The 16025-nt window shown below is 27.6% G+C and overlaps 1 protein-coding gene across 1 annotated transcript in view; it reads left to right on the top strand.

The window, feature by feature from the left end:
- Nucleotides 1-10753, top strand: part of LOC100569070 (peroxidasin homolog) — a 12236-nt gene extending 1483 nt beyond the window's left edge. Inside the window, exons 6-7 of the mRNA XM_029490584.1 lie at nucleotides 9518-9638; nucleotides 10538-10753. Coding sequence (XP_029346444.1) covers nucleotides 9518-9638; nucleotides 10538-10629 — 213 coding nt within the window. The 3' untranslated portion in view covers nucleotides 10630-10753. The remainder of the gene's footprint in view (nucleotides 1-9517; nucleotides 9639-10537) is intronic.
- Nucleotides 10754-16025: the final 5272 nt, after the last annotated feature.

Raw genomic sequence — 16025 nt, 5'->3', positions numbered from 1 at the left:
GTATATTGTTTCAAAGGTAGATGAAAAATATTAAAAATCGTTCAAAAAATGACAAAATATGGAAAAATCACGAAAATTTGCAAATTATTTCGAGTTAGAAATTCATAAAAATTTTTCTTTTTAAATCTAAGATATGAAAGTGTAATTCAAGATTCCTTATAAGATTATCTACCTTTATCAAACAAAAAATATCCATAAGAAAGTCAAATTAAATTTTTATGATCGTTTGAAATTCAAATTTTTACAACATTGGATATTCACTCGATTTCTCATGTAGCGATTTCCTTATATTGTTGTAATTCATAAACGAATAACTGTAGATACATCAGAATTTTACTGAATGTTTATATTACCATTTCCTATACACCATACAATTTTTAAAATATTTTGACTCTTTTTGAGCTGTTTACGGACATTTTCGGTTTTAAATTTTTTTAGTTTTTTTTTCTATAAATATCAATAAGTTTTATCTGTTGGGCTAAAAAGTGTATAAATTTAATACAAAGCTCCTTTATAAGCATTTAAAGATCAAATTTTGACAAAATTTATCAAATTTTAATTTGAAAAATTATTTTGTAGTTAAAAATTTATTAAATGTTCAATTTTTTTATCTAAGAATTGAAAATTTAAAACAAGATTCCACGTAAGTAATTAATTCTGTTACCAAAAAATTTAAAAAATACATTCACACAGTTTATTTTTATAGTCATTTTAAGTACAAATTTGGACGAAATTACATATTAAAAACCTAGGATAACTATTTTAGTTATTTTGTTGTGATTGTATAATATTATTCGTGGGTACTTGAAACTTCTAAAGTATACTATTATATATCTATGATAGTACCACGGTTTGTTGTTGATGTATAACGCGTTATAAGTACCTAATATATATTATGATATGATTAATTTGGAATTTATTATGGGTACCTATTATAGGTCAATTTTTTTTTAATACCATAGATAAGTATATATATGTCTAATACAAAACCGAGACAAGAAATGCAATGTAGCGTCCTCAATTAGAATAAACTATATTATAATATATTTATATTGTATTAAATTATTTTTGTGTGAAGTGTATGCTATACATTTTATTATTTTAACACAACCATATAAATAGTTTGTGTTACACTATTACTAAAGGAATAACCCGTACAACCCGTCACCGGCGTCCTGCCATAGTCGTTACCGACGTGGCGGTGTTATATTCTAAGAATCTCGTAGGTATACGGTGCACTGTTTTGTCTGGAATTTATTATCATTATCTATTATTATATTAATATATTATTGACCACTTCGGCACTACCTAGTACCTACTGCAAGAATCGCCGAACTCCGTCATTAACGCCACGATTGCCTATGAGAGAGTCCGGTTTTCTAATATTGTACGGAATCTTGTTGGTTATCGTTTTTTTCAAAAAATTGTTGTGCGTGTTATTTAAGATTAATATTAAATTATGGAACATGATGGCTACCGGTACGACAACAACGGTACTAATGAAGATGTAAGTGAAGTTAGCCCCCCCCCCACTTTATAAGAAATTTAGGGACTACGTAAGTTTATAGTATTAATATGTAGGTATCTAACTAATTGTTGAATACGCAATTCACGCTATTCAAAATATATTATTATCTAAGTCTATAATAGTATTGCTTGTAACTCTTAAACAATTATCATTAAATTCACTGAAGTATTTTTGTTTAGGCACCTATATTAATATAATACATATGTTTAACGTAGGTATTACAAATGCAGCAAATATTCTCAACAATTTTGTACTGGTTCTATAAAAAAATTGCCCAATGGATCTTTCAAAATTATTAGGCCTCATAGAAATCACGAACGGACAGCACAGGCCAATTTCAGGCAAACAATCCTAAGTTTTAAAGATGTACTTAAACAAAGAGCTGTATCTGAAAATATTATTCTAAAAAATATTTATGATGAAGAGTCAAGAAGGTAAATTTTATATACCTGCCTACCTACCTACCTGTATTGTAGAATATTTACATAAGCAATATTTATAATTTAGGCATCCAATAGCTGCAAGTTCATACCCGTGGTCCACGGCACAGTCATTGATGCGCTTAGCACGGAGGTCATCAATGCCACCGTTGCCACATAATTTTCAATATTTGACAACCTTTTTGAAGAAAATCAACTGGGAAGGATCAACTATTGTGAAATCAGTATTTTTAGAAGCTGTGTTCGTGATGCTAGTGGAAAGAATCATGTGATATTTGCTTGTCCGAATCTTCTTAGAACAATTTTGGAAATTGGAATTGGCCAAATCCACGTAAATGGCACTTTCAAAGTCGTTCCAACAAATATGGGATATCAGATGCTAAGCATACATACAATGATTCAAAATCACGTAAGATTTCTATAAACTAAATATAATTATAACGTGCCGACAACTTTATGTCTTTATTATGTTTGAATATCACATAAGTAGTTACCTATAATTAAATCTGCTCAGACCATTCGCATTTGAACATACTTAAATTTAATTGTTTTTCTTCTTTCTATTTTTATTAAACTACTGTTATTATTAGCATAAGTGCAGTGTCTGCATAGAGCTTAGCTCCTAGATTCAAAGTTAGCCCTTAATTTGTGTTTATATTCAAAAGTTATATGAGACATTTTTGTTTTTATTATTATAATTTATAAATAAAATATAATAAATAAATAGGTAGCTTAATAGTAAATATATTCATATTTCTTTACAAATTTAGTATACTAGGTACTTACAATAAGCAGCTAATATATTTAACAAATTGCATTTAACTTTAATTTATTATTATCATTATTTTTTTAAAAAATTAAACTATTAACACAATTAAATATTAATACATTATATCTACTATACATTTAAATAAAAAATAACAAAAAATATTTGCACGTTTTCAACAATATTAAAATATGTATATTAGGGGGTATGATAGAAGGAAAGAAAACGGCAGGACGTCCCCGGAAATCTTATATAGGACAAATTAAATATGATGCAAAAGTCAAAACCTTTAAGGAACTTAAAGAACAGGCGAGTAATCGGTTAGAATTGAGAATAATTGGAGTTGTAAACCAACCTTTAGGTTGAAAAAAAAATTAGGTATCCATAGAGATGTTAAAATACGGTATTTTATTTTTGTTACATAATACCGTATTATACCAGTATTATACCATATGAAACCAGTAAATATGGTATAATACCAGTATTATACCATATAGAACCTTGCAGTACCTTAAATTATAGGAAATTTAATGAAGGTTATGTTATGGTATCACTGGTGTTATAGTGATAACAGTTATTATCATAAACGATGTAGGGCTAGTTAAAATTGTGGCCTACTGTCAATCAAAACGAGCTGAAAGCAACCGACGAATGTTATCTTCAACTAAAGAAGTGGACAAAGTTGTGCATGGAGTTTGATTCAAATCAAAATGGGGAACTGAAGACATAGAAAAAAGAAACAACTCAAAGCAAAGTCAATGGAAAAGGAATAATGCAAATGATCATCAAACGGAGACAACCGAAGATAAAGGTAAGATGGGTAGTCAAATTAATTGTAATAGGTGTGGTATAAGACATATGTATAGAGAGTGCCCAGCGTATGGCAAAAATTGTAGAAATTGTAGTGGTTTTAATCACTTTGCAATAATGTGCAAAAAGAAAAAACAAGTATATGAGAAAAATATAAAAAAAAAGCGCAAGAAATTAGAGTTGAAAGTAAAGATGAAGAGGAAAGTGTATTTTCAGTTCAATCTATTCATACAGTTTGTTAAATTAAAAATGAGTGGTGTAAAGTATTTAAAGTGAATAGAAAAGAAGTAAATTTTAAACTAGACAGCGGGGCTGAGGTGAATACATTGTCAGAAAGAGATTGTAAGAAACTGAATTTAATGAAATTAATTAAAAAATCGAATATAGTGTTAGAAGTATACGGAGGTTTTAAAATTAAACCTACTGGTGAGGTAAAAGCAATATTAACATTAGGTGATCAAAAGATAGAAACAGAATTAGTTGTAATAGATAAAATATATGATAGCAAATCTATAATAGGATTACCTATGCTGAAAAAATTTAAACTATTGAAAAATGTCAATGTTATAGATAAGAGTAGAAATGAATCAGATATAAATTATTTTATTGAGAATAATAGGGATATCTTTGAAGGTGTAGGGTGTTTTCCTGATGTTTGCAAATTGACAATGAAAGAAGGGGTGACACCGAAGGCAAGTGTAGCAAGGAGAGTGCCAATAAAAATTAAAGACAAACTGAAATTAAAATTAGAGGAGTTAGTGGAAAAAGAAATAATTGCACCAGCAGATGAGCCAAGTGAGTGGGTGAACAATCTAGTGATAGTACAAAAGCCAGATTTGTCATTAAGAATTTGTTTAGATCCACAGGAATTGAATAAGAGTTTAGTTAGAGACCAATTTTTAGTGCCGACGCTAGAAGAAAATACGCCAAAGCTAATTGGAAGAAAATATTATAGCGTTCTAGACTTGAAAGATGGTTACTATCACATAAAGTTAGACGATATGTCAAGTAAATATTGTACATTTAGCACACCATTTGGAAATTATAGATTTTTGAGACTGGCGTTTGGGTTGAGTGTAGCGCCAGAGTTATTCATGAAACAGAATGAAAAATATTTTGGGGATATTGAGGGGGTGACAATTTATTTTGATGATATTTTAATTGCAGCAGAGTCAATACACCAACATCAAGTAATCATGAATAAGGTTATTGAGAGAGCTAGACAATATAATATAAGATTTAATGTAACAAAATTACAATATAGTCAGAAAGAAGTAAAATTTATGGATTTGATATTTAATGAAAAAGGTATGAGTCCGGATGAAGAAAGAATAAAAGTGATAAAACAATTACAGATTCCGCATAATAAAAAAGAATTGCAACAAATTTTAGGAGTTGTAAACTTTCTAAGGCAATTTTTACCTAATTTGTCCGAAATAATAGGGCCAATGAGGGAATTATTGAAAAAAGAGGCATTGTGGAATTGGACAGAGGAACACTCAAAGTCATTGGAGAAAGTAAAAGGTTTGATTAGTGAAAAATCCTTGTTAGTACATTTTGATGCCAAACAACCAGTGCAAATACAGTGTGACGCTTCTAAAAATGCCATTGCTTGTTGTTTGTTACAATCGAATAAACCTGTGTGGTTTGCATCCAGATCATTGACTGAAACGGAGCAATTGTATGCAATAATTGAGAAAGAACTCTTGGCAGTGACATTTGCAGTTAAAAAATTTCATTATTATATTTATGGTCACAATGAGGTAAAGATTTACACAGATCATCAACCATTGGTATCAATAGTGAGAAAAAATTTAGATAAAGTTGAGAATAATAGACTGAAACGGTTAAAATTAAAGTTAATGAATTATAGATATACATTAGAATACTTACCTGGTAAATATATGTACATAGCTGATTTATTAACAAGAAATATAATTCATAAAGAAGAGAATGATGATGGAACATTAAGAGACCTGATACATACAGTAAGAGTCACTGAAATAAGGTATAGTATAGATAAACTTGTTGAATTAAAAATAGAAACAGATAGAGATAGAATATTGAGTCGTGTAAAAGATTATTATTTAAATGGTTGGCCAAATAAATTGAAAGAAGTTGGTGAAATGAATCATTATTATAAAATAAGATCAGACTTAACAGTTGAAGATGAGTTAGTATATTTTGAGAATAGAGTAATAATACCAACAACATTAAGAGATAATATGCTGAAACAGTTACATGACAGTCATCAGGGGGTATGCAAGACAAAAGAATTAGCCAAGCAACATATTTATTGGCCAGGTATAGCATCTGATATTACAAATTTAGTTCTGGCATGTGCAATATGTAATAAGTATACTAGAAGTAATAAGAGAAATGTATTACTAAACCATGAAATACCTGATGTACCGTTTAACAAAGTTGGAGCTGATATAGCTAGTTATGGAGGAAAGGATTATCTAATCATTGTTGATTACTATTCAAAATGGGTGGAAGTATGTAAGTTGAAGTGGAAAACAGCACAGGAAATAAAAAAAAAGTGTACAAAAATATTTGCTAGATTTGGCATACCTAGTGTATTTGTAACGGATAATATGCCATTTAATAGTATACAGTTTAGGGCATTCGCAAAAGAATGGGGAATACAGATAATGAATAGTAGTCCCAACTACCCTGAGAGTAATGGGTTGGCAGAAAAATTTGTAGGTATCATAAAAAAAATGTTGAAGAAGTGTGTCGATACGAATGATAAACTTGAAAATTACCTATTAAGTTATAGAAATACTCCTTTAATGAATATTGGTAAATCACCTGCAAATCTACTACAGAATAGAATTTTAAAAACTAAACTGCCCATAGTAGATAGGACCAGTGACGGTGCGACTAAACTGATAAAGCAAAGAATGGTTGAAAACCAAAAAACACAAAAAATGTATTTTGATAGGAAAGGTACGGTAGAGGAAACTGTTTATAAGGAGGGAGAAAAGGTATGGATACAGAATAAATTTAATAAAACTTGGAGTGAGGCGAGAATAATAAAAAAATTAGACTTACCAAGATGTTGCCTAGTGAAAGATAGTAGTGGTAAAGTATTAAGAAGAAATATAAAGTTTATTTGAAAAAAGAAAACATTAAGTTTAGAATTGGATGAGGAAGAGAATATGGCTGATAAAGAACAAATTGTGATAGATAATGAAACTAATAGTAATATGGTGGTGAGGAGATCAAAGAGAACAATTAAAATACCAGAAAGATTTGGATATTAATTGTTATATCTTACTTAAAATTGTTTAATTCATATCTAATATTGTAATTGTTTAATTTTAGTGGAAAGTATAATGTTAAATAGTTATTGATTTAAAAAAAAAAAAATGTAAATTGTAAAGTCTAAATTGTTTTTAATTGTTAAAAGATATTGTCATATTGTTACTACTTACAAGTAAATTCAATTATTAATAAGGAGGATGTTATGGTATCACTGGTGTTATAGTGATAACAGTTATTATCATAATCAGTAAAAACACACCAGTCGTCTACCATGTCATTAGCCGTTGTTCATTATGTAATATGTAGCTCTCGTGTGTTTTGTAATAATGAATAAATATATTAATTTATACACGTGTACGTTTAAGTTTATTTAATATATAGATACCTAGATAATTGCATTAGTGTACAACAATACAATTATAACAGGTTATAAAACCGTTGTTAATAATGAAATATGAATTATTTTAAAATGGATTAGTTGAAAAAATTGCTAGAAGGTCAGAAAACATTTCAAAAAACACAACACAAAAATTGTTTTAGACCTAATTCACCAAATTAATAATTAGTCATGCTACCATGATGTAGGTACCATATGGCCATATACTTAATGACTAGAAATAACTTAAATTTAAATTATTTTAATTACAATTCACATTTCATGGTAAATTATATTCTTAAATTATCAAATAAACTTCAAAATAAATTAGGATTTGAGTAGGTAACCTTATTTTCTGTCAACTAGCATATAAATATATCTACTAACCTTAGTTCGATAATATATTCTGCTAGCTCAGACATGATATCTGGAATACTAATTTGTAAATGCTTCGCAAAATTACTTATAAATTATTCTGTAGCATCGATACTTTCATTGTTTTTCAGAAATTTTCCATTATATATTGGGTCTAGAAGATGACCTGCTAAGTGAATTTTTCTCACCGCCATATGCTTCATATTGTCAAGTTTTTGTAATAAAGAATATTCCTCCTTTTTTAAAAGTGTTTAAAATTGAATTGTTTTGTAAAAATTTCCTGAATTTAAATAAACGCTACAACAACTGTAGATACATTACATGTTTCAGATTCTAAAATAGATATCCAATTTGCTACTGGCTTTAAAAGATTGTAGATAGTTTCAACTTGAACCCAAAATATTATATAATCTAATACACTTTTTACTGATTCTTTACTTAAGAAATTTATTGATTTATTTGAAATTGCGACTTGCTTTAAATATTGTTTACTAAATATTTAGCTCTTTGAGCTTGCGTCTTCTGATCCCCAATGTGTAGCTACTGGTAGTTTCAATGTTATATTATGACTATTTTGAACATCTTCAGTACTAATCCCAGCAGTTTGAATTTCCTTAAGTGACCCGTTAAGTATATGAGAGTAGTTGAACTGTTTAATAATACTTTTGGTTGAATTTTGAATGTCTCTAAATGTCGGAAGATTAACAATATCTTTACTAAGTAAATTTAATACATAACCAGCATATCCAAAAAAAAGATATTTGTGATGATGGTTTATTTTTTATAAATATATATCCCAATCTTATATCATATTTTTAGCGTTATCGGAAACAACTGAAATTAATTTTTTTGATCCAATTTCACAAACGATTCTTTCAATAATTGATGCCATATAAACACCTGAATGCTTGTTAGTTCCAGTTTCAATTATTTAATATACAACTGGCTCAGGTGTAGTTAATACACTATTAACAATTAGTTCGATCTGAAATGATAAAAAGATGCTTAGGGATCTAGGTATACACAATTGTATTGTACGCAATTGTATTTTTTTAAAAATAATTAACGATTTATTAATTGGTTTTTATAGTCAATACCTTTCATATTTGTATTAATGGAATCCAAATCCAGACAGGCATATGACAGTGTCTTTAATTATATTCAAAATAATCTGTTACAAAATTGTACACCACAAGTCATCATAACGGATTATGAAACGGCTCTAAGGGATATTTTGCAATCCTATTTTCCTGGAGCTCGTCTTGCAGGGTGCTGGTTTCACCACAACCAAGTTAAATTATAATAAATAATATTGTTTAATGTATCCAGGATATAATTTATTTATTTTAATAATTATTATATAGACTGTATTCAAAAATATGCAGAGGAAGTGCTACCAAAGACTAGTAAACAACAATGAGCATGCAAAAAAAAGTTTAAAGCTCCTTTTTTCCATTCCCTTGTTGCCCTTGAGGGATATTGAAAGAAGTTTTCTTTTAATAAAAGCATACGCAACTTTTTTAAATACTATAGACTATAATATAATATTATGTCTTATACCTAGACTGATATACCTTCTCCGCTCAGAATCGTTTTTCTTATAAAATGATATTATATCATTGAATTAAAATTTAATACCATCCATTATACAGTGACCCACTTGTAACCTACTGTACAGCAGAGCGATATCCACTTACCCACCTTTTTTTAATGTATTTGGATACGTCCGGACAGTTCCAGACGATTTTGAATCTAATAAGTGACTGAACCTTATATCCGCGAGTCTTATAAGCGGTGTCTACTGCAGTATTATGAACTACATTCGTTACTTTTTGGCTATTACCAATATATTTTCAGCAGAGCTACTTCCCTGGTTGATTGTTTACTGTACCGTTAAAATATATTGTATATTGATATGTAAATATTAATCCATACTAAACTAATTACTGCAGGTATTTCAAAACAATACATTGATTATATCTAAAGTCGAAAGAATGGACGGTGGTAAATATAAGTGTATGACGTCCAATTCTCTTGGACGAAAATCTTTCGAGGCGATGGTTAACGTAATCGGTAATATCATGTATATCATTATAATATAGTCATATATGATATTTATTATTTATGTATATTATTATCATACGAGTTCTACATCTCGTGTGACTTTAAAATTCCAAAAAATCAGTACTTTCATAATGCGTCCTTCGTCAATCACTCTTCGTGCGATACACAAATAAATTAAACCTGTAGTTATGACCCGGTGTGGATCTAGAACTATGAGGAAATTGAGGAGTGGCAAACGTTTGATAACGGAGAAATTCGGAACGTCCGGTTGCTAAACCGCGAAGCTGTAAACGTTTGCATGTTCCAGCGTTTGGTCTGTTTAGTTCTAGTAACCAGAACCGTGGTTGTTTTTGTTTATACTATTGCCGTTATCGTTATCACAATTCACGACTTATCATGATTAATTTTTTTTTATGTCTTACACCACGACCACGGTTAAACAAAATACCGCACTAAACCAAGCGCTTGCGAATTTCTACGTTTTCAACGTTTCAAACGTTGGCGTTCGTTCTGCAAAACGTTTGCCGCTCCAGAATTTCCTCTCTAATTAAAGGAGATAATTTTTTTCGATATCGGAACTACAAAAAAAGTTATTTAAGTTTAAAAAACACAAAAATTATGATGTTTTAAACAATATCAACGTTTTCTGTATAAGTGATATCAAAAAAATAAAAACAATATTTTGCAGATAATGTTCTAAACTATATTGTATATCTGTATTAATTTAGAATCTTAACTATCACTACAATTTGTAATCATTTTAATTTTACACGTAATACAACACAATAACTAACCGATACACAAGACACACGTGAACGTTAAATGAATAAAACAATACAAATATAACTTTTACCCACTTAATATATATTATTTTTTTAAATAACTATAATATGTATAATTTAATTTAGGTTTGGCGAAAAATGGTTGTAATACCGTGTTTGGAGTAACACCATGTTTTTTTTTGTATTATTATTATATTAGCAAATTGCCTATTGTATAATGACATATTGTAAAAAATGTATTATTATTTTTTTTTTGACTTGTGTATTGTATATTTTACAATTAATATGCATATTGTAAAATATAATATAAAGTAACAACTGCAGAACTGGCAGAACTACAATGTAGTTTATAGTTTATTATTTTACTATACAATATCGACTGTTTTTATTTTATACGATAATTTTATAGACACTGTACAATCATCACTCTTTCTAAACCTGGAAACACTGCGAATATCTTCATTAAATTACCTTAAACTTATTATACTTTATTAAATGTAATTTGTTAAATTGTAATTATTACTATTTTTATTATATTAGTGTGTTATTACTGTGTTCGCACCTCTTCCACGATAATATATTGGTATTATTTAATTATAAATATGCCGACTAATGTGTAAAAACAAATTATAAAAAATAAAGAAAAGTACTCATTGAATTAAAAAAAGAAACTTAGCGATAAGATAAATTCCCCAGAAAAACTGTTGTCTCGACAGTTTTCTTCAAAATTGCTAATATCACACCAAAAATCTTTAAGCATGCTTTTAAGTGCACTTAGTGCTTTTTAGTGCACTAAAAGATGTGATATCATAAATAAATGCCGAGTAAATCGAATGAAAGTACACTTATTTTGTTTCGATAATTTATTTACTTGACGAGAAATTATATACTACACCTTTGTGAAATATTTGAATCTAAATATATTCATTCAGAATTGAATTCTCCATAATAAAAATACTTAAATAATTATTTTGTCCTATAGGTACTTACACGGCTACACCAAATGAGTAATATACGTAATACTTTATATTTTTATGCAAAGAAATGCATAGTCTTAAAATAAAAATGTTAAGCAATTTTTATTAAAAAGTTACTGTGAGGCACATTTTATAAGTATCAAGTACAAGATTATTTCAAATACTTTTAAAAATTATTTAAGCGATTACTTAAATGCTTTTTAAAAGTATCTTTTTAGTTTTTACAACCCTATATAATATTAATTATTGTTATATTATGGTTAAAAATAGGTATCAAATGTGTAAATTTATAATATAATAAAAAGCACATATTTTGTATAAAATATTTCATTAAAACTGTGTACATTTAATTCACAAAATATGAGTCTTGTACAGTTAAACACAGGTTTATCCAGTAAAAATTTGATTTAAATATTAATTTACGTTTAAATTTATCAAGATAAATTATATATGAACAGCCCCAAAACATTAAATTACTTACTTAAAACAGATTGCACATGTGATAAATGTAGATCAGATATCTAATTATGTAATACAGCCACCGATGGTGTCAACAAACCCTCAAATTATTATTTCGTGTGCCGGTCACCGTTATAATATTATAATGATAAATATTTATTATTCAAATACACGAATCGCCAGTATATTAGTATATTATATTGTTGTGAATCGCCGTAAAAAATATTATTAGTTTGAACTTTGAGGCACAAATCGCCATACATATTTGTAAAGCTGATGGGCATTAACGAATTAAAAGTTCAAGTTTCATTGAAAAGTTAATTTTATTTTAACTTTTTAGCTTACCTAGTTACTTTTGGCTTTTCATTAACTTAACTGTTAACTTACTACATTTCTTTTTTTAATTGACGTGAAATTAGGAAACAAATTAATTTTTTATTTTAAGAAGTAAGCTAAATTAATTTTGTTTTTAATTTTATTATATTTCACAATTTCAGTCCATTTCGTTTTCTTATCAAAAAATATTCACCGTGAATTGTTTAAAGTTCAAAATGTATATCATTCGAATCTAATTTATATGGAAATACTGTATAAAATATAAACACTATAGTCTATAATTTAGTTTTGGGTTGGAAAAAAATTAAGTACGCTAGTGTTGTATAAAAAAAATTAACTTTTTTTTAACTTAATAAAAAGTTAACAAAAAGTGTATATTAACTTTTGAGTTAACTGAGTGAACCTATAGTTAAATTAACATTTAGTTTTTAACTTTTTGTTATAGGTCCATATTAACTTAACTCAACTTTAAAAAAAAATCATTAAATTGCCCAGCCTTGCATATTTGTATTATTCTGTGCAAGACTCAAATTACCACATATATTATTGAAAACCGCATTATTATTTCGTGTGCTGGTCGTCGGTGAAATTTTATATTATTTGTTTATTATTATATTATATTGTTTTTGTATATAAATTTGAGGCCACATTATTTTTACCTATACTATGAAAGCCGAGAATCGCACATAATATATTATTATTATATTGGTTTTTGTGTCAATTTATTTATACAGTCACAGGTAGCAAGCTGGTCAGGCGTGCATCGACGTACTTGTGAGTATTTATACACATTATTATTCTTATAGTTTATACGAGTTTACTTCTCTAATAACTGTAGCTATACCAAGTATACCTATATTTTGTTCTATTGGCTGTTGGACCAGGAGAATCAAATATTATTATACTTACACTGAACTGTTTGGCATAAGTGCCGTACTGAATTATTATTAATTTTTATATTGTCGTGTTACTGTTCATTATATAAATCTATTGTCATCTTAACAGAAATACAGACATTTAATTACAATTATAATTTAGTTAGGTACCATTTTAGATTCTGAGCTGGGCGATAAATGTATTGATTATACAATGAAGTGTGTGTTTTTTTTTTGATTTAATTTAATTTATATGAATACCAATACAAAATAAGTAAGGTAAAACTTAGGTACTATTAAGTCAAATTAAAAAAACTTATGATAAGAAACAAAATTACATAGAATGAATCATTTAAATATATTGGGTTCCAAAACATGCCTACAATGAAATATTGAAATATTTTATATATTAATAATATTTGATAATTTTTTTAAACATCTTATATAAGTATTGATATAAAGAATATATATGTTGTATCACAACATTTATGTCAAGTCCATTATTACATGAGTAAATCACATGGCTGATTTGATATCGTTTAAGCTGTTATTTAAAATTCCTACTTTGAATTCTGAGCGGAGCAATGAATGTATTGAGTTTACAACGATGTGTGTTTTTTTCTTTAAATTTTTAAATCTGATAGGAAAGTGAATCTAGTTGGTACTTTGAGGGGTCAAAGTTCAAAATACATAAAATTCAGATATGATACAGAATATTATAAATACGAAGTTTGGATTTTGTACACCACCAAGACCATTCGGATCATTTAGAAAGACTTATTTTGGATTTTCATGTTGTTTTAACACACCAGGGTGATGTCTTGAAGCAGAATGTTACAGCTTTTCCATTTATGCAGTGGCCGCTTTTTGATATAAAATTTGGTCCTCCATGTTTTCTAAATCATAACTCTTAGCCCGATACCAAATCAAATATGATTAGGTACCTACATAATTACGTAAAATATGTATAAAACGTAAAATGTCCAATGTTTAATATGTACAATATTATATATTATATAATTCATCAATTATATATTTGAGTATTATAATATGGGTACAGACAATGATTCATGTTAATGTTTTAAAAAAAAATACCTACCTTATAGTCTACAAGTGATGATAGATTACATTTCACAAATAAAATATGTTTATCAATGATGTAATTATAATACAGGAAGTATGAAATATAAACAACAAAATATTGTAAAATATTGATTTTGTCGAAAACGGGTTATTAAATTTATTTCTAAATTTACATTAGTTAAGTATAATGATTATTTAATCTGTCAATTTTAACTGATTTTGTACCTTTAGATTTAAATTTGTACATTTATAGTTTCCGGACAAACTAAATTACCGATTAAAATAAAATATCATACGAATAAATATCTGGTACAGAATAGTATAATGAAGAATTTTAGACTTTGTACACCACTAAGATCATTCGGATCATTCAGACAGATTTATTTTGTATTGTCATATTATTGTGATGTCTTGAAGCAGAATGTTAAGGCTAGGAGGCCGATGAACACACCATTATCACCCATCATTTTAAAGAATAATTAATAACTTTAGATATTTAATTTATCATAAAAATAAATTTACTACAGCTCTATATCACATTATACTATTTATATTTTTTTTAAAGACCTTAAACTCCTTTTTTACCATTCAATGTGAAATTGGAAATTTACAATTTCCGGACCAAATAATCAACTTAATAACAGTTTTCCTGTTAAAATATAATCGTCAAAATATACATCCGCAAATATTTGGAGGTTACAGCTCAATCATATAAATCCCTCTAAACATATCAATATATTTTATAACTCTTGGTTGTTATTTATAGTGTTATTGTTGAAAACGTATGAAACATTCTATAATAGTTGAATTCCTAGCAAAATGTTGATCAAAACGTTCGGACTAATTTTATTCTTCTCGTCGTCTAAATCCAAAAACATTTTTTATGCCAAACTTGCCTTTTGTAAATTAATAATTTGCCTTATTTATTAAACATATACATTATTTCTTTGATTAACATTGATTTGCACAGTAAATAAAATATATTTCTACATAAGTATATTATATATTAATTATTTTCAATACAGGGAGAATATCGCTTGGTTATTGATAAAGTATATCCGTGTAGATCAAGAAAAAACCATACAATTCAATTTAATGTCTATTCTAGTAAAAATACATCAAATACAATTGATATGAATGGGAATATAACATTTTTGATACCTTTCGACGATAATCTCACTGTAAGTATATAATGTTTAATTTAATATTTTGTAAAATACAGTTGAACTTCCATGTTATATTGCCTACACAAAGTTTATGCATCTCAAGTCACATGAATTACCAATATAAAATAATTAAGTAATATTAAGTTAAATGAAAAAAAAAAACATTTGATTTGAAGCAAAATTATATTGAATAAAGCATTTAAAAACAATGTGTTCCAAAACATGTCTAAAACGAAATATTGAAATATTTAATACATTAATAATTTTTGATAATTTTTTTAAACATCTTATATAAGTATTGACATAAAGAATAAATATGTTGCATCACAACATTTATGTCAAGTCCGTTATTACATGAGCAAATCACATGACTGATTTGATATTGTTTAAGCTGTTATTTAAAATTCCTACTTTTGAATTCTGAGTGGAGCGATGTTATACAATGATAGGTATTATATAATTGAATTCTAATTCAACACCATACATTACAACATTGCACAATGTCTAATTGCACCGTAAATCACGAGGACAGTTAAATAGGTTTCCTATGAATAAAGCTTGTGTGGAAGACTAAATTTTATATGATCCCCATAACTATACAGGTTTTATAAAGAATTTGCTTGTTCAATTGGCCTGCAGAAGATTATTGCCAAAAAATTAAAAAAAAATTTTATTTTTGTTAGGATAAAGTAATGAGTTGCTATTCTATTTGGAAAGT

Source organism: Acyrthosiphon pisum, chromosome A2 (assembly GCF_005508785.2).
Source record: "Acyrthosiphon pisum isolate AL4f chromosome A2, pea_aphid_22Mar2018_4r6ur, whole genome shotgun sequence".
Taxonomy (NCBI): Eukaryota; Metazoa; Arthropoda; class Insecta; order Hemiptera; family Aphididae; genus Acyrthosiphon; species Acyrthosiphon pisum.
This window is presented reverse-complemented; position numbering and strand designations above follow the sequence as displayed.